Raw genomic sequence first — 20,334 nt, forward strand, 5'->3', positions numbered from 1 at the left:
CCTGCCTAGATGGGGGAGATCCGAGTTTCAGCGAGGCTGCCATCAGAGCGATGGGCCCCCATGGAGCTGTCCAGGGTACTGGACTGTTTGGCTCTGAAGCCTTCAGCTTTGTCTCCACTTCCTGCATTTGCTGAAAAGATGGCCCTGGACTTCATCCACCTCTCCTGCCCGCCAGCTGTCCAGACCCACACCCATGTGCCCTCAAGCATGTCCTGCGTTCTTTCCCAATGTCCCTGTGCTGAGCCTGACCATGACCAAGTCTCATTCAGTTAGGAACCTACTTTTCTTTCCCCACTTTAAGTACAGAATAAAAGAACAGAAGGTTTGGGTTGGTTCTTGCCTGCTGGGAGGAGAAAAAATGAAACTAAAGCCCAAGACTCCAATGTCCCTGAAGGCTGGGAACATTCCAATCTCCCCTTGCTATCCTCCTCAGCCCCGCCAGTGCCCCAACTCTTCCAGAAGCCTCTGTTCCCCATCCTGCGACCTACCGTGGAAAGCTCGGTATGCAGAGCCCACACAGGCTGAGTTGGCAGTGTCTGTGACATGCACTGGGGCACCAAACACATCTGCAAGCACCTGGAAAGGAGGGAGCTTTATACTGTGGTAAGCCATTCCTCGGGGGGAACACGGACATTTGGCACACATGCTCTACGCTCTTTTTCCTCATGTGTCTTCTGATGCCTTCCATTCCACCTCTACTGCCTTAAAGGGAGTATACTCAGCCATGCCACCCTGATAATAATAGAGTCAGGATGACCTGGGGGAAGTCTCTAGTGGAGGGCCACAGCTCTCCAGATTGTCCCTGCACTATTTAACCATTTTATCAAAGACAAGGAGGAAGATTTAGGAAGTATATTTAGCAAATGGTTAAGGTGGAGATGGCTGGAGGTAGAGACTAATGTCAACAAGCTCAAACAAACCCAAACTAAGGGGGCATGTCTTATAGGGATAAGGATAAATTTTTCCATTTAGCTCCCCAAAATAAATTGCATAATTTTAAAATGGAGGACCTCTACTCACTAGAGCTCACATGGAAAAGACTTGGGAGTCTTAGTTGACCGGAAATATTACAGTGGATGCCACTGATGCCCCACCTGGATTCCATTACTGGACTGGTGTGCATCTCTCCCCCAGATGCTGTGAGTATCGGCTGCTAATGGCTTACAGCTGCCCGTCCTCAAAGGAATTGCTCTTGGCTGAACAGAGGATGCCTCTCATAGGAGGTTATTCTCACCTCTCTCCAGGTTAGCCACTTGGCCCCCTTACCCAAGGTGGAACCAAGTCTGTGGTACAGTTCACGTTTCAGATCTTCCCTATGGGATGGAACCGAAGCTGAAATCACATTCTTGCTTATCATTTCCCTCGGCGCTACCTGCCCCCCTCACTCTCTTCTGGGAGCACCTTCTCAACAATCCACTTATAGAAGAATTCCCATCTCAGGCTCATTTTTAGAGAATCTTACCTAAGACAGGTATATTATAAGTCAATAGTTGATACAGCCTCAGGCTACATCCAAAAATGCTCAGTGTCCCAGTAAGACCCTGACAGCCCCATGATGTGATAGCTTGACTGTCAGACATCTATAGGAGTAGGAATAGAGGCAGGCCTTATTGGACAGTGTCAGGCTCTTAGAAGTAACAGACATGGAAGAGGCCCTACTGCTTGGCCTATCACCAACACATACCTGTAAGATGTCTCTGTTGCGAGATGCCCCTCCAGTGGCCAAAATCTTTGTCTTGGGCACTGCAAGGAAGAAGAAAACACTGATGGCTATAACAATCTCCTCAAGACAAAAAAGACTTTTCTAGAGTCCTTCAGCCACAAAGGGCTTGTACTGGACCAATGCCTCTTGCTCATCACACAGGACTCAAGGAGAGCTCCAGAGCTGGCACTGTCCATGCAGGCTTGTCACAAGTAATTTGCTTGTGAGGCTGCTGCCCCACCGACCTCTTACTGTCTTCATTTTTTTTTAAATCATTAAAAAAAAAAAAAAAGAATCTGTCAACGAACCAGGAACAAAAGGGAACTTACTTAAATTAATAAAGGCCATCTATCCAAAATTTATAACAAACGTCATTCTTAACAGAAACACTTAGATGTATTTTCTTTAAGACTGGTGTGTCTCCCAGACCTCAAAAAAATGGCCTCCAAATGACCCTTGCCTCCAGATATGTTTATATTCATGTCGTTCCCTCTCACAGTCAATAGGGCTGACTCCTGTGACCAGTGGGATATTGTGTAAATGGTGGAGTGTGAGTTCCAAGAGTAGGTCATAAAGGACATTGAGGCTTCTATCCTGTTCTGTTGCAGATCACTCTCTTGGTTCCCTCACTTTGGGGACTCCTGCCAACAGCCGTGTGAGCTGGCCACCTGGGAAGCAGATCCTGTAGCCTGAGTCAAGCCTTCAGATGACTGCAGCCCCAGATGACATACTGACTTCAACCTTAGAAGAGACCTCAGCCAGAACGACTGAGTTATGCTAATCCCAAATTCTTGACACACAGAAACCATGTAAGATAATAAATGTTCATTGTTGTTTTAAGCTGCTAAGTCTTGCAGTAATTTGTTACACAGCAATAGTTAATTAATAATAAGAACAAAACAAAGACTCATATTATCCAATACACTGTCACATAGTGCTAGTTTTACTAGCCACACCTATAAGGCAAGAAAAATAAATAAATATATAAGGATTGAAAGAAAATAAATAAAACTACCATTGTTATTTATGGACAATAAACTATCTACTTAGAAAAATTAAAAATAGGAAAACTAATTAAAGTTTAATAAGGTTGCCAGATATAAAAAAGTCAACTTACAATAATCAGTGGCATTTCTAGCAATAACCAATTACCAAATGTGATAGAAAATAAATTACCATTCACAATGGTAACCAGAAATATAATGTAGCTAGGAAATACCTTAGCAAAGAATTCAGAAGTCTCTATGAGGAAAAAAAAAAAAAAAGGAAACTGTTATTAAAGTACAAAAAGGAATATCTAAGTAAATTAAAAGATATTCCACGGTCTTGGGTGGATTTGAACTAACATTATAAAAGTGTCAATTTTTTCAAACTAATTTATAAATTCAATGCAACCTAAATAAAAATTCCAACTGGATTTTTTTTAAGGAACTGAATCAAGTTACTATAAAATATTTACGGAAAAATAAAGATCCATAAATGGCTAAGACAACACTGAAAAAAGAAAAGTGAGGGGGTGAATTGCTATATTAGACATTAAGACGTGTTTTGGGCTGAACTGTGTCCCCTCAAAATTTGTATGTTGAAGTTCTAACTCCTAGTACCTCAGAATGTGACTGTATTTGAAGATAAAGACAGATACATGTTTAAAAAGGTAGTTAACTGAAATGAGGCCATTAGGGTGGCTCTAATCCAATATGGCTGTTGTCCTTATAAGAACAGTCTATTAGGACACACAGAGGGAAAACCATGTGAAAACACAGTCAAGGGGAGAGGCCTCGGGAAAAAACAACCATGCTGACACCTTGATCTCAGACTTTTAGCCTCCAGAATTGTGAGAAAATTAATATCTGTTGTTTGATGCATCCAGTATGTGGTACTTTGTTATGCAGACCTGGCCAACTAATACATACTACAAAGCCATAATAATAGTTTGTCCCAAAAACAGACCAATAAACCAATGGAGTGGAAAAGGGGATGGGGAGAGAGACCCACATATATATAAAAACTTGATAAATGATAAAGAAGGCACTACAAGTACTGGAGGAAAAAAGAACTGGGTCACCATGCGGAAAAAAAATTAAACTGGATCCCGATTTATACCACTCACAAAAGTGAACTCCAGAAGGATCAGAGTCCTAAATGTGGAAGTTATACGAACAGTACAAAATGTAAAAAAAACAAAACAAAAAACATTTCTGTGGCACTGAAAGAGGGGAAAACCTCTTCAACAATATCTCAAGAGCATAAAATTTAAAATGAAATATTGGCAGGTTTAATTTAATCAAAATTCTGTTCAGTTGCCAACACTATAAATAAGGTTAACAGACAAATGATAGAAGACGCTTGTGACACAGAAGCTGACAAGGATCTAGTAATATTCGAGGTATCTGATAAACTCCTGCAAAATGTTAAGAAAAAGATGGGAAATCCAATATGGGGGAAATGGTAAAAGATACAAACCGCCAATTCACAGGGTAAAAAAAACCAAAGTTACAAAGAGCTGTTCAAAGTCATTATTAATGAAAAAAAATGCAAATGAAAGTAACACTGCGATACTAGTTTACATCCATCCCTCAGATTAGCAAAGGAGTCAAAGGTGCTTAATGCTAAGTGTTGGTGGGGATGCGGGAACGCTCATGCACTGACAGTAGACTGATGATTTCAAAAACCCCAGAGTCTGACCCCGTCTGTCTCTACCCACTTCCATTGAGCAGCAGCGGCATCTGACCTCGAGCTAAAGAGCAGCTACCTGGGGAGGGTGCCTGGGAGGCTTGAGGGGAATCAGAACTTGCAGTACCACTGAGCTGCCTGGGCAGACGTGGAAAGGGACAGACATGCACCCATCAGAGAAATAAGCTGCATTCATCTTCCAACCAGAATAAAAACCTGTAGATTTTGGCATGTGGAGAGCCTTCGTAGGGAGGACTCCAGCTTTAACAGTGTACAGTGCTTGTACAGTGCTCACAAGTTTCAGCTTAAATCTGCCTGTTGTCACCCCATCTACTTCCCCAGCCTGGAAGGGGCAAGTGGGGCGGGGGTGGGGAGCACTGGGAGGAGGGACCTTGCTTGCTGTCTCCACTGAGAACCAGTTACTCATTCAGTACTACGAACCTGCAGCCAAGACAATTGAGAAAAATTAATGGTGTGAAATAGAAAGATCAATGTGAACAGACTACCTCAGAAGGAAAAGAACCCAGGGAACAAAGGGACAAATTTGAAAAAATTCCAATATTTTATCCTCTGGTGTATTTGAACGGGTATAAGTCCATAAAAAAGAATAAACCATTATGAAGAAGAACTGGGAAACAAGAAAGAGTTCTAAAAATTAAAAAAACGATATATGAGGGGCTCCTGGGTGGCTCAGTCGGTGAAGTGTCTGCCTTCAGCTCAGGTCATGATCTCAGTGTCCTGGGATCGAGCCCCACGTCGGGCTCTCTGCTCAGCGGGGAGTCTGCTTCTCCCTCTGCCTCTGCCCGCCCCCCCTACTTGTGTTCACTCTCTCTTTCTCTCTCAAATAAATAAATTCTCAAAAAAAAAAAAGATAAATGATTACCAACATATTTAGGTGGAAAAACTAAACAGTAGACTAAACACGGCCATATCTAATGTAATAACCTGAAAGATACAATCCAGGAAATTCCCTATGATTTAAAGTGATAAGGAAAGAGAAAGAACAAAGTCAGAAGACACAGAATTCATTTATCATTTTAGAGTTATTCAGTCTACAGATACTTATTAGGGAGAGGCCAGTTACCACCTGGTAGTGGTTTAAGAAGTGGGAATAGATAGTTTAACAGGACAGATGAGATTCTTCCTCCCAGAGAGCTCATATTCTAGTTGAAGGAGGACAGACCAAAAACAGATAAATTTAAAAATAGAGCATGATAGTGACAAGTTCATTTTTTTAAAATTCTATTTACTTATTTATGTCATCTCTACACCCAACGTGGGGCTCGAACTCACGACCTCAAGATGAAGAGTCGTATGCTCTTCCGACTGAGCCAGGCAGGGGCCCCTGAGAGTGACAAGTTCTACAACAAAATAAAGCAAAGTGCAATTAGGGCCAGAGAGCCAACATCTGGTCTGCATAAGACAGGGTTTCTCAAGCTTGGCAAAGCTGACATTTGGGCTGGATAATCATTGGCTGTGGGGGCTTGTTGCGCACACTGCAGAATGTGCAGTGGTATTCCGGGCCTCTGCCGGTGAGATGCCAGGAGCACTCCCCGTTTGTGACACCAAAAATGTTTCCAGATATCATCAAAAATCCTCAGGGGGGCAAAATCGCCTCTGTCGGAAACCACCGGCCCAATATGAATTCTAGTAAAAAGAACAGAGAAAATGAAGGGAAATGAATCATCGGAGAAATGATGTAATAAATTTTCCCAAGGTAGAAACAGTCAGATATATTCAGGCAAAAGGGGCCAGTGGGTGCTCGGCACAATGAAGGCATAAGGCCTATACCCAGACTTTAGTTGAGAAATTTCCAAATTCCTAAGAAAGAAGATTCTAGAAGATTCTGTAGAGGAAAAAAATACCATTCAGATGGGCTTCTCACTGGCAACGCTAAAAGTCAGAAGACAACAGAACATTATTTTCAAAGTTCTAAAATAATATGATCTTTGAATTCAGAATTCCACATATTATAAAAGTAGCATTTAAGTGTGAAGGCAAAATTAAACTATTTTCATACAGTCAGAGACCATTCCCCTTACCCCCACCTCTACATGAAAGAATTAGTCAAGGATGTCCTGAAGCAAAGATGAAAGCCAAATACAAAACCACTTAGATGTGTGATATAATAAATAGTGGTAATCAAGGAAAGCCACCAAGTGTATAATTTAAATAATTATTGATGTGTAATGCACACTGAACAGTAACATCCTGGAAATGGAAAATGGGAGGTAAAGAAGAGAGAAGAGGGGGCGCCTGGGTGGCTCAGTCAGTTAAGCGGCTGCCTTCGGCTCAGGTCATGATCCCGGGGTCCTGGGATCGAGCCCCGTGTCAGGCTCCTGGGATCGAGCCCCGTGTCAGGCTCCCTGCTCGGCGGGAAGTCTGCTTCTTCCTCTGCCTGTAGCTCCCCCTGATTGTGCTCTCTCTCTCTGTCAAATAAATAAATAAATAAATGTGGACTGGGCTAGTGAATGGCAGCACCTGTGCTGACGTGGCGCCTGAGTGAGCAGACCCAGCCTAAAGGTATTTGATTAACAAAGTAAACATGCGAGCCAAACACGACAAGTTCCAGAAACATAATCCATACACTCAGGTTGTCAGTTTACTACCAATACCTGTTACACAGAAGAGAGGAAGCAAGGAAAAATCAGCCACAAGACTGTTCATAGCAGCACGGCTGGTAACACGTGCAAACGTACGTCACAGAACAATGGTAAACGGATCACGGTATAATCACGATGGAACCCCACAGCACCGTGAGAGCTGACAACTGGTAGCTACGCTAATTCACACCGGTGAATTCATGAACATAATGTCAAGTTAGAGAAGCAAGTCACCTAAGAACGCGGGTCAGTCCACACGGCAGCTGGGAGAATGATGCCTCACGTTTGTGCAGCCCTTCTTGGCTCCAAGCGTGTTCATTTATGTAATCTTATGAACCCAGCAGACCTAGCAAGACAGGTTTGATACTGCCTTTAAGTCTGCTAAGAGGATAAGTAACTTTATGCGGGTTTGCACAAAACTGCTTTAAAGGCTGGGAATGATGGCATGATTCCATCACCCCTCCAGTGCCCAGGAAGACTTCTCTGTTCTCACTGCCTCTTCCTGCACACTGTTGGGGCCAGCCCCCCGCAAAGTGCTGCCTTCTGCTGGCCAGAGAACCCTTCATGCTGGGCACTGGGTGCCGATGTCAGCACCATCCCTGCCCTGCTCACCGATCTCACTTTTCAGGGGATTCTGAAATCTTTGGAGACCTCTGGGGGAATGTCTTTCTTTTTTTTTCTTTTTAAGATTTTATTTATTTATATGAGAGAGAGTGGGAGAGAGAGCACGTGCAGGTGGAGGGGAAAAGGGAGAGGGAGAAGCAGACTCCCCGCTGAGCAGGGAGCCCGACACAGGACTCCATCCCAGGACCCTGGGATCATGACCTGAGCCAAAGGCAGACACTTAACTGACTGAGCCACCCAGGCACCCCTGGGGAATTTCTTTCTACACTTTGAGTGATGGAATGGAGAGAAATGGAAATGTTTATCATGATCATTTTATTTGTTTTAAAATTTGCGGTGAACACATGTACACCCTGAAAAACATAGGTAACACCTCATAAGCTGACAGCTTGACAAATTTTCACAAACTCAAGACACCCATGTAACTCAGGAAAGAGAACACCACCAGCACCCGAGAGGCCCTCTTCCTCTGAAAGGTAGCTGTTCGCTGCCCTGGCTTCCAGTGACAGTCTGGTTTTAAACTTGATGTACACAGAATCTTGCCGCACACACTTTTGTGTCTGGCTTCTTTTGCTCTGAGTGACATCTGTGAGATTCATCCATTTTGTTGCCCGTGGTGGAGGCTGGTTTATTTTCATTTTGGTGTAGCATCACATTGCATGAATACCCCAGAATGCATGTCTCCTGTCTACTACCCATGGGCGCTGGGTTCCAGCACAGGGCTAGTAAGCACCGTGCCATGATGAATGCTCTCCTGTACGTCTTTAGAGACCATGTGTACACATTTCTGTTATGCATGCACAGAGAGGCGAGACTGCTGGGGAGGTGTGTGTGTGCAACTTCTCGGAAGGCTTACCTAATGCTGATTTCTAGAGTATGCTTGCAGTTGGTTGGTTCAAAGACAGAAAACACACTACACAGAGCTCAGATTGTCCATAAAAGTGTCATGAGGAGGCGCTCAAGCAAAGAGGCTTCAGGGGTTTTCTACCCTCTCTAGTGACAACAGCTGCTGCCCAGGGGGACAAATACATCTTAGAGACCTGGACTCCACCCTCCTGGCAGAAGCCCCTGCCCCAGACCATTCCAGGGCCAGCAGTAAGGGGAACTCACTGCCCTCCTAAAGCTGTCCGTTCCATAGCTCAAGTTCTTAGAAATCCCTTTCTCCCCGCGGGGGTACCCCCCCCAACCTGCCCTGCCCTGCCTTTCCATTCCAGACCTCTCAAATTGCACAGTGGTTCTGCATCCCCACTCTTCCCCATCCAAGCCAAAGTGCTCAGACTGTGCCCCACAGGCAGATGGCCCCAGCCTAGACCTTTCCCACCTGCACTGCCCATGTCCTCAGGGTCTGGAGCTTGGGACACTGCATTTGCACGTTGGAGGTCCGGGTTACAGAAAGGTCTCTAAGTGCTACAGCTACTTGCCAGGAGATCAGGCTACTGGGGACAGAGCAGAGAAGCAGGAACAAGCTGCCTCCTAGTCCCTGCCTGCCCGCATGGGCCCGCTGACTCACCTCCCCAGCTACCTGTGGCCGGGCTCCATCTCCCTCCTGCCCTGGGAATGAAGCCTTAACAGACAGTGCCGTGCGAGGCCTGGCCTGAAGGCTGGGAAGCGTCTCAAGCACCTCAGGGTGTGAGGGTCCCCGCCCCAGAAGACAGCTCACCAGCAGCTCACTTACTGACTCGGTAGCCCAAGCCCTCAGCATGGATCCTCTTGGCCATGAACTGCCCTTCGATCAGTGCCCGGATCTCCACAGCCCTAGGGAATGCTGAGACCTGTCCCCAGGAGAAAGCAGGCACAGTGAAAACTCCTTGGTGTCCCTTCATTGTATGTGTGCGTGCATGTGTATGAGTGCATGCATGTGTGTGCATGTGCATGTGTGTACGTGTGCGTGCGTGTGCATGTGTGCATGTGCATGCATGTGTGTGAGTGTGCGGGCGTGTGCGTGTGTGTTGTCTTTTTAAACAACAGCCCAGATTCAGAACTCATGACTCAGGCCTCCAGAGCAGCTCATACACAGCTGGGGCTCTTGACCCACTAAGCACCTGCCACACACGCTCACACGAACACATTGCTCACACATACATGACCCCAGCCTCAGGCATGCTCACTTCGGGGACACAGAGCATCAGAGAACTCAGTCTCAGGCCACCAAGGGTTCAGCACTGTGACCTCAAATAAGTTAAGTAAATCTTGCTGGGATTTTCATTTTCTTCCTTAACAAAACCGAGGTCATAGTGGTACCTGTTTCAGGGTGGGTATAATGATCAAATGAGACAACAGAGCCTGGTCTAGGTGTGTGATACTAAGTGAGAACCCACAGCTGAGGAGTGTCCATCAGGCTAATGCTGATAGGCGTCAACCCCAGCTTCGCCCATGCCTTAGCCTCTGAGACCAGTGACAGACCCTACCTTCTCCCTGACACACCCCGACAGGTTTGTGCAAAGGGGAACAGGCATACCTTCTCTGTATGAACAACAGAAACCAAACCGACCCTTCATCAGAAGACTCAGGTGAGCGACCCCCCCCATAGTTTATATAAAACTTTCCACTTACAACCCAGTATGTCATGACTTCAATAGCCATAAATCTAATGGCAACTGTAACTGTAACAGTTACTAGACAGAGGGACTTAATCCCACGTGCACAGTGGAGGGGAGAGGAAACAGTGCTTCAGGACCAGGGAGGACTGGGTGTGGAGGGCCCCCTGCACCACCCAGGCCCTGGTGACTTGGGCACATGATTTAGCGTCTCTGGACCTCAGGATGCTCTAAGCATTCAATGGGGGACGCAGGGAACCACCAGCACGGTGCTTGGAGCCAAACAGCATGCAATAAATGTTAGTGCTTCCTGTCCCAGAGGCTTTCAATCAGGAAGAAATACCCGATCTGGGGACAATGTGAGTCCTTGGGGGTGCAGGATTAAGTTTGCCAAGGGAACAGGCTCTATGGCTTTCAGTGGCAGTCAGTGTGGACACGGGTCAGCTCAGGGGAAAGCCCCGAGGTATTCTGCACTCCTCTTTGTGAGAGAGAATCGCATCTGTCTTAGATTCTGCGGATTCCCCAGCACTAAAATACACGCCGGCACATCAAAACGTTTGTGCGAGCAAGAGCAGAGTAAATGAATGAAGGCCCTCAAGTAGCAGAACTTGGGAGGCAGTTGTTAAATTCAATACTCGAAAATGGAGCCAATTTCTCTCCAATACCAATACCACACATACCTGTCGGTTTTCTGTACTAAACCGATGGCGCCCAATAATTTCAGGGGTAATCTCCATTACGTCAAAATAAAAACCTGAAACCAGACCAGGAAGAGAGTCACTGTCGGTAATCAAAAACAAAAGATAAGCCTCACAAAGACTTAGGACAGAATAGGGTAAAATGACCCCATATCTCTGTCCCCCAGAAGAGTCGGGAAAGACAGGAACTGGAAGGGCCTGGCCTAGATGCTCCTAGAGACAGTTCCGCCTACTCTTACCCGATAGCCCAGACCAGAGGCAGCTGCCCCACCAGCCCTGAAATACCAGGGCAGGTTTGATCAAGGGCAGCACATCCCCTCCCTGCTCAGAAGGCTTGGCCCAATGCTGGGCCCTCTTCCGAAGAGAAACCTGCATCTGGGGCAGAAAGCTATATACGTGCGCACACCAGGGTAGAGCAGGAGCCGTGGCTGCCCTCCCCGAGGCTGTCACCAGGGGCTCTGAGGGGGACAGAGCCCTCCACTCAAAGCATGGAGAATGGCCCTACCTCACCCAGATCACTGGGCCTCACACTAGTTTGGAAGGCCCACGGAACAGAAGGACAGACAGCTAGGGCTCCCCCTGGCTTGCTCCGTGGCCCTCCTGTTAGCAGCTACTGCCCTTCACAGGCCTGGGCAACACCAAACAGCCTACCCAGATTCCCGCCGTTGCCCATCTCCGTGGACCGCAGCGCCTCGGAGAAATCACTCCAGGAACAGGAAGCGGATTCATCACGGATCTTCTCTCTCATGAGGGAGCCGTTTTTAAAGCTGCAGAAGTGCACACAACCCTGAGGGGGGACCCACTGCTTGCTGACTGGACCCATGTGTTTTGGTGAAGAGTCCCAGGTCAAAGGGCTGCAGGTCAGGCTGGACCACAACCCCCAGGCAGTGGCTTGCAGAGATCTGAGGTTCTCCCTCAGGTATCAGGCCCAGCGAAGGTCCCTAGGAATCACTGGGGAAGGCTTGTCTTGGGCTCTGTTTACAGAGGTTGCCGCAAAGGCACCCCAGGGAGAGACGGGGAGCTGTGGCTTCTACATGTTATACCACCTGGATGATGGAACAGAGCTGGCTAAATATACTAGGCCTACATATCCTCCAATGGTTCCTGGGGCCTAGAGGCTCAGAAACTTCCCTGAATAGCCTCTGGCGGGTTTCCAAAGGCCTGTCATCAGGGTGCAGAGCACACCTCCTCCATGACAACTGTCAGGGGGCAGGATGTCCTTCCTACTATTTATTGAAGGTCTACCACGTGCTAGGCATGTCCTGACAACACTATGAAGTAAACCTTTTATTCTTCGCATTTTATGAGCAAAGTGTGGCTCACATGTGCTATGGGGTCTGCCCCGGGCCACACAGGATATAGGTGTTGAGGATGGGATTGGAATCTGGGTTTGGGGAGGACTCCAGGTCCGGGGTTCCTCCCCACCCAGCTCTGCTGTCAGAAAAAAACCCAATGAGTCCCAGGGTCTCAGAGGCCACAGAGCCTGCTGAGCAGAAGAGCCTGCGGGCTCCACATGGTGTCAGACCTGCCCACTGCCCACCAAGCCTACCACAGGAGCGCCATGTAGTGCTGGACATCAACCGGGTTGCAGAAGACGTGCCCTTCCAGGGCGGGCATGGGCTCCTGGAGCCAGAGAAATAGGGTGTCGCTGGTGCCCAGGCTGACCTGGGAAGAAATGGGCAGAGATGAGGTGCCTCTCTGCCCAGCTCCGCCAGCCCTGACCGCCTTCACTTCACTCTTCAGGCTGCAGACCTCAGATTAAATGCCACTTCCACAGAGAAATCTCTTCTTCTAACCCTCCCACACTAGATGGGTCCAAAGTCAGCAACCAGATTTAGGCTCTCATGGAAACTGTGGGCCGATTTTCTAGAATTTACCACAATTGCATCTAACTAATGGTTTGGGTGACAACTGGTTCCCAAATGACCTTCCCACTAGACCCAGAAGGGCACAGGTTATGTTTTCTTTATTCACCCGGGGAGCTCACAGTCCTCCGGCCCAATGTCTCACCCTTCCACCACTGTACCCACCAAGACCGGCCATTGTCAAGGGGACCTGCCTACCTGGCAAAGGCCATAACCTTCTAAGAGCAGGTCCTGGGGCCTGGGTCTTCCTATCCCCTCCCTCAGCTGCCTTTTGGGACTGGCAGACCCTCTAAGAAGCAGGAAAGATGCTGCTGGGGCCCTCGTCCCCCAGGGCACAAAGAGCTGGCTGTGCCTGTGGATGTGAGAAGTCACCTTACCGCAATGTCACCCTCCTCCAGCCTCATGCCTGCCAGCGACGCTGAGAAGAGGAGGGGAGCCTCTGATTAGCTGGAGGTCACACAGAGCCACAAAGCAAACCACAAGTCACCCCCAGATGGGAGCCAGCCCCGAACCTCCCACCCCAAGCCACATGCTAGTAGAGGCAGGAACAGGGTGAGTTGAGGGCTCAGGATGGCCCAAGGGGAGGTCCCAGTGGGTCAAAGGGTAGAGTCCCTGAGGTCAGGGCCTCCGATCTGAGCTGGGAAGCCTCTTCCAAAAGGGTCCAAACTCCGCACCATCAGGTGCTGCCCAGAGTGCAGAGAAACAAGGGGGCCAAGTCAAGACACCAGAATACACACGGCAGAGAAAGACAGGGGTGAGGCAGGAGTGTAAAAGGGGCAGAATGTAAAGGGCAGTGTCTGTCCGCCTGAGACATGAGGCCCAGAACAGCAATCTGCATCGGCCTGGCTCACTGATGCACTCTGGAACTGAAAGAAGGTCTGACATGGACCTGGGCGGGGTGCTCACTAAATGTCGAGTGACTGACTGGGCGAGTGAAAAGAGAAACGTGGAAGGGACAGGTAAGGTAGTCCTCCACCATGACTGCTGTGTGTGTCAGAGCCTTGGATCCAGGAACTCTACCTCGGAGAACCTAGCCTTTAGGGATGAGGGAGAGGACAGGGTGTGCGCGTCAACACCGTTCGCATTGTCCGAGCACTGGAAGCCCCACTGACCTCCACCGTAAGGGCTAGGGAAAGAAATGTGGAGCAACTGGCCCTAGGCAACCGTTAACGTGATGCTGCACAAAAATATTGCCTGCGTTAGTTAAAACAAAATATGTGTACTTATGAGCACAGAAAGCAAGGTGGAAGGATAGCCATCAAAATTTTAACTGTGGTTATCTCTGGGTTAAGAGATCCTTCCTTTGGTTTGTCAGTATTTAACAATTTTTTTTTTTCTGCAGTGAAGAGGTATCCCTTGTGAGTAAGAAAAAGAGCGTGAGCCTTGGTTAGTCGGCTTGGTTGTTGTTGTTGTTGTTTTAATGAAGGAGCAATTAATGCATGACTTAACTCAAGGTCAGACTTAGGGAGGGACCAACTGAGGGCTACCTGCCTGGTATTGCCAACATTCAGCCGGAAACCAAGGTCCAAGAGGAAGGATTGGAAAGCTGCTTCTTTGTCATTCCTGCTCAAACATGCCCAGAAGCTCACTTTAGTGATTCAAAAGGCCCATTCTTCCCCCTGACACTCCTCTAGTTGATAGAGGAGGTACAAGATACATTGCCTAATAAGACTCAGTGAAGTTATTTTCATTCTGAAAGTGTCGAACTTTCCTAAGTTGGTGCTCCTACACCAACCGTTCTTCTCTGAGGGAGGCTGGACCTCCCCGCTTTTAGGGTGGGGGGGAACTGGGGCCTGCGTGTCCCCTGGGAGGGGCACCAGAACCCACACACTGCAGGCTGGAGCCGCCTCTCAACCCAGGGGACAGAGCTTGGGGCTTCATGCCTTGCCACTGTGGAAATCCGGCCACTGTCCACCAGCCCCTGCCTCCTCCCCACCTTCGGACCAGGAACACTGGGATCCCTTCCCCAAAACCTGCTTTGATTGGTTCTGTGCTTTGCCAACAGGGTTCCGTGTGCCCGTCTCCAGAAATTGCCCAGGGATAGGAAAGGCCCTTGTCTGGCTCCTGGAGTTCCCTCCAGATGCCAGAACCAAGCCTGTCCCAGGAGGGAGGGGTCACAGCCAGGACACTGATGCGGCCACAGGTGTGGGGACGTGCTCACTGTGCCCTCAGCTCCAGAGCAGACAGGCCGGAAGCGGACCGAGGAACACCATGAGCGTTATTAGCATTATTCTCAGTGATGGCTGTAATCATAGTAGCGACTTCAGTGTTTTTCCCGATAATCTAATAATAATACTGATAATGTCCCTATTGCTATTAAGGATTAATTTTAACAAGGACCACCCACGCTATTTCGAGGTATACAACTCTACTCCTAGACATATGCGTCTCTCTCTATTTATTTTGGATGCCCCCGTCCTGCTCGTCTACACAGCCAACAGAAGGAAAGTACAGAGAGGCTGGTGGGTGTTGAAATCAGGAGGAGCGCTGAAGGCAGAAAACAACTAAAAAGAAATGTGTTTCAAAGGACAGCAAAATAGAAGAAATAGAGAGCCACGCTCCCTGACCATAGAGAGAAGCAGGAGAGGCTCTAAGAAGGAAGTCAGCCTCCCTAGGACAGCAGACCCTGGCCCCACCCGGGCAGCAGCCCAGGTCCTCTGCCACGTACTTGACACCTCCTCAGAGCAGGAACTGAGGATGCTGATTTGGAGTAGAGTTGCCAGAAAAAATGGAGGACGCTCGGTTAAATTTGAATTTCAGAGAGATATACTTTGGCCCATACTTACACTAAAAAATCGTTTGTTATGTGAAATTCAAATACTGCATGGGATGCACTTATCATACTAATTATTCATCATCCCTATGAAATTCAAGGCACACTGGGTGTCCTGTATCTATCTGTATTTGCATTTACCTGGCAACCCTAATTTGGTGGCTCTTTAGGAAAAGCGCCTCAGGGGTGGGGCTGAGGGTCCGCAGTCTGATGGCACAACGATGGCACAACGTGGCCACCTGGCCTTTCTTCACAGACCTGATGACACTTCCCGGAGTGGCTGGGGGAGGGACAAGGTGTTTGGATGAGGAATAATTCATACCCATAGATCAAATGACGGCAAGGAGACCCAAAACCATGTCCTAGAGGAAAGGCTGGGGGAACCGAGATGTTTAGCTTGGAACAGAAAAGTCAGTTAGGGAGGGGTGGGCATGACCACCTGACTTAACCGCTGATCATTCTCACCGGGGTGGGGGGTGGGGGCAGCCCTTAGCGGCTCCAGAAGGCAGAGTCAGAGCCAAGGCAGGGCAGGTACAAGGCATCAGATTTCAGGCCAGCAGCGTGGCAGGCGGCCAGGGAGGAAGGGGCCTGCCACAGAAGGGTTTCCAGAGGCTGGACTGGCATTCTCAAACGTCCAGCATGGACCAAGTCAGGCTACTTGGAGAGTGAAATCCTCCAAGGTACTCACCAGGGTTGTCCCCAGTGAAGGCCACCACTTTGCATCCTGGAGGAAATCCGTAGCGCTGGATGTAGTAGGAAGAAATGGCTCCCTGAGGAGGAAAAGCAAGCATGCCCTACTGAGGCAAATCTGACCTACTCTGCACAGCCCTCCAAGCCTCAGGTCACAAGAGTGTTACAAGCTCCAGGTCACTGGGCCTGCACTCACATCAGTCCCTGTCCTAAACCAGGGATGTCCCTCCCGTTCACAAAAAGCCAGAGGAGCCCAGCACAGGCTTGGAACACAAAATTAGGTCAACCCACTGCCTTGAACACCACTGGATTTTGAGAGGCAGCTAGAACAAACCAATCCCCAACTTGTACTTGTTTTGCAATCTCCAAATTCTGGGATAGCATTAGTGGGAAATAAATAACAAGGGGGAGGGTGCCTGGGTGGCTCAGTCGGTTAAGCATCTGCCTCCGGCTCAGGTCATGATCCCAGGGTCTTGGGATCAAGCCCCGCATCGGGCTCCCTGCTCAGCGGGGGGGGTCTGCTTCTCCCTCTACCCCTCCCCCCTGCTTATGATCTCTCTCTCATGCTCTCTCAAATAAATAAACAAAATTAATTAAAACATTTTTAAAAAATAGATAACAAGAGGACACACAGGAAGCAAATTCATGGAAGAAGATAATGCCCCACACCCTTGCTCTGTCGGCCCAGTAATCTGATTAACCAAACACGTAAGTGCACAGGTCAACATTCTAAAGAAAATAAACCAGAAATGGCAGTGTGGGGGAGGGAATACCCCTGGGGAAGCATGGCCCCCAGGGCTCCTCCCAGGGCAGCTGTGGGACCAGACAGCAGGGACCCCCTCCGAACAGACCCATAGTCTTTAGAGAGCATAGCTATAAAGGAAAAACACTGTTTTTCCCCTTTCCCTGACTTTATCTCGGTTCCAAAAGGTTAAAACAAATGATGGGCTGTCCAGGTGTCTGGAAAGAAAATTCTGCTCCTTCCAGGAAAATTTCGGATTTACATCAGAATAAGCCATCTCCTGGGAGAGAAATGTCTTGGCCCAGGTTGCCTCAAGAAACAGAGGCTGAGTCAGGGTTTGTGTGCAGGTGGCTTATTTGGGGAAGCGATCCCAGGAAACAAGAGGGGAACTGGGGAGGAGGGAGAGCCCACCCAAAGGTTAAACTGTCAAGCTGGTCCTCGCTGTGGGCAATGTCCGAGGAGCTGTGTGAAGGATCTGGGGGCTGTCCACCTGGGGACGGGACAGGGAGCAGCTCTCCACAGGCCCCCACTAGTGAGGGGTGCCCCGTGGGGTGTTAACTCCGTGGACTTCCACGTTTGCAGGGCGCAAACATGGAGTCACAGAAGCCCTGGGCAGAAAGTGAGAGAAATGAGATAGAGCTGGGGCAGGGTGCTGCCAGGTGACACCTGCGTGAAGCCACAGCTGCTGGCAAAATAGGCGGGTTAGGAGACTGCAAGCCAGGGCTGGAGAAGCGTCCGATACCATATATCCCAAATACTTTCCTGCAGAAAATGAGTAAGCTATCTGGGCACTACCTGCAGGAGAAGGGATGATGGGAAACATGGATTCGGCTTGCTTCCCCCCGTCACATGGGTACATATGTTACAAAAAAAAAAATACCCTTTTCAGAATCGGTTCTTTTCTGTTCCTCAAGCTGCTAGTCTGTGCACGGGCTCCCTCCTGGAGGCATGCGTTCCTGGCATAAGGCGAACAAAGCCTGCTGCCATGGACCAAACACTGCTCTCCAGCTCACACAAAACCAGAAGCTGTGCATGGAATACCAATCCCAAAGGCTTGGCCGTTTAGTTTCCTGTTTGCCCTTCCTTATTCTTTCCGCTGGGCTTCAGCGGGCCTGGGTCCTGAACTGTCCCTCGAACTCCCCTCCAAGGCGGGGGACACCCCTCCCTAAGCTCTGTGCATCAGAGTTGATCTCCGAAAAGTGGCTGGGACTTGGAACGGGCAGCACAAGCGGGCCTCAGGGACCTTCTCCTTCCTTCCCACCACGCTCAGAACCACCTAGAATTCTCGCTCTTCTCAATGTCTGGCATGTGCTCCCACCAAAAGGCCCCTGAGGGCAGGGCCCAGGTCTCCCTCTATTCCATACTCCCCACAGAACAGCCACGAACGTAGTTAACTAGGGGACACCGGTGTCTATTCTGAATGGGGGTGCCATGCTATTTTGCATCTTTTGCTATGGAGTTGAGTTCTTTATATATTTTGGATACTAACTCCTTGTCACATATATGATTTTTAAATATTTTCTCCCATTCCATAGGTTGCCTTTTTGTTTTATTGATGGTTTCTCTTGCTGTACAGAAGCTTTTAAATTTGATGAGGTTCCATTTGTTGATTTTTGCTTTTCCTGCCTTTGCTTGTGGTGTCAAGCCCAAAAAAATCATCACCAACACCTGTTTTCTTCTAGGAGTTTTATGGTTTCAGGTCTTACATTCAAGTCTTTAATCCATTTTCAGTTAATTTTTGCATATGGTGTAAGTTAGGGGTCCAATTTCATTCTTTTGCATGTGGCTGCCCTAAATGTTTTTAATGTTACCCTTGGGACCACGCACTATCTTAAACAATTTATCTGTTTTTATTCTTTAAAAAAAATTTTTTTTAAAGGTTTTATTTTTAAGTAATCTCTACGGGGCTCGAACTTACAACCCCGAGATCAAGAGAAGCATGCTCTACCGACTGAGCTAGGCAGGTGCCCCTATCTTAAGCACTTTAAACGTCAACTCATTTCTTCTGCACAACGGCCTGATGACATAGAAAGTATCATTGTTCCCACTGTTTCGGGAAAGATGGAAATGATGGGGAAACTGAGGCACAGATTAACGTTACAGAGTCAGTGAGTGGCTGAGGCAGGGTTCCAGCCCGGGCAACCTGGCACCAGAGCCTGTGCTCTCCCCAGCTCGTTCATATTTCTTTCTGTTTTCTCCAGACCGCCTGCTTCAAGCTTCAGAGGTGGTTCCTAGCCCTAGAATGTCAACATTCTGTGTATTTTTGTCTACAGTGTGCAATCACCCACCACTTATATTTTCCACTTTTCTTCCTGTTCTAATAAATTTCTAGTGGAATTTTCCAAGGTCTCCCTTACCCTACACCTCACCGCCATGAGGCAGTCATCCGTGCATGCACCTGAGTACCTGCTAAATGCAAAGCATCTGGCTTCGATGTACGTCAAACACTTCTCACACTAGCCTGACAATCCCGTGTGTATACACCTGTGTGTAAATAAATGAATGAGGGTGACTGTGTGTGTGTGTTCTGCACTGCCCGGCCCAGTAGCTGCCAGCACTGAAATGAGCCGCGTCACCAGCAAGGGGACCTACCACCACGGAGCACGATGGTATGGGTGCGCCAAGCTTCTCCTCTAAATGAGGCGCACAGGCGCCAAGGCAAACCTGCGACCAGACTTTGTCCTGGATCTGCAACAAATTCATTCCAGAACCTAAGGAATGAAGGAAATAAGAAACAGAAATATCTCTGAAAAGGACCTGTTGTGGACATGCACCCATCTGGCGGAAAGCCGACTGATCTCTTGCAGCAAACTCAGACCTGGAGCTCTTTCCCAACAGAATGTATACAGTGTGCCTGGGTCATTATGCAACTAGAGAGCCAGAGAACCAGAGGTCAGCAGGGCCCTTGGAAACACATGGCCCCATCACCTCCTCCAAATAGTCCTCACGTCAGCTTGGGAATCTGCAGTCCTAAGACCCAACACTACACTGAGGAGGAACTGTTCTTCGTGTCCCCTGGGGCTCAAGGGGTCTGCTCAGAGGCAACCCCATGCCGATGTGGGTAGCCCTCAGGCTTCCCCAATCACATCCAACTTTTCAAGGAAATCACTGAGATCAGCTCGCTAAGTGTGTCTGAAAACAATCTACGTCTCCCAAGGCTTTCCTGAAGATGGCAAAGGGGAGAGAAGCCAGAGCACAGGAGGAGGGCTCTCCTCTTCCTTCCCCGCTGGGCCCAGGTGGAGGCAGACAGCCGTCGGCTGAGATGCTGATGGCGTCACGCACCCAAGTGAGGAGGTGAGATGGCTGGGAATCAGGGGGTGACTTCTCAGGTTTGTGAGGAGAGCGGAGTGGAGGGCCTAGCCGAGGCTGTAGAACCGGAACTTTGGAACGCCCGCAGGAGCGGGGCCATGACGCTTCCCAGCAGCAC

At 48.6% G+C, this 20,334-nt stretch overlaps 1 protein-coding gene across 1 annotated transcript in view; it reads right to left on the reverse strand.

The window, feature by feature from the left end:
- Positions 1–20,334, reverse strand: part of XYLB (xylulokinase) — a 52,373-nt gene that overhangs the window by 10,817 nt on the left and 21,222 nt on the right. Inside the window, exons 9-17 of the mRNA XM_028107111.2 lie at positions 19,500–19,618; positions 16,164–16,245; positions 13,080–13,120; positions 12,387–12,502; positions 11,489–11,604; positions 10,820–10,893; positions 9,278–9,374; positions 1,685–1,743; positions 489–576 (exon numbers count right to left, since the gene is read on the reverse strand). Coding sequence (XP_027962912.1) covers positions 489–576; positions 1,685–1,743; positions 9,278–9,374; positions 10,820–10,893; positions 11,489–11,604; positions 12,387–12,502; positions 13,080–13,120; positions 16,164–16,245; positions 19,500–19,618 — 792 coding nt within the window. The remainder of the gene's footprint in view (positions 1–488; positions 577–1,684; positions 1,744–9,277; positions 9,375–10,819; positions 10,894–11,488; positions 11,605–12,386; positions 12,503–13,079; positions 13,121–16,163; positions 16,246–19,499; positions 19,619–20,334) is intronic.

This window comes from Eumetopias jubatus, unplaced genomic scaffold, assembly GCF_037043125.1.
Source record: "Eumetopias jubatus isolate StellerSeaLion01/CBP00866 unplaced genomic scaffold, mEumJub1_p1.0 scaffold_1, whole genome shotgun sequence".
NCBI classification, from domain to species: domain Eukaryota; kingdom Metazoa; phylum Chordata; class Mammalia; order Carnivora; family Otariidae; genus Eumetopias; species Eumetopias jubatus.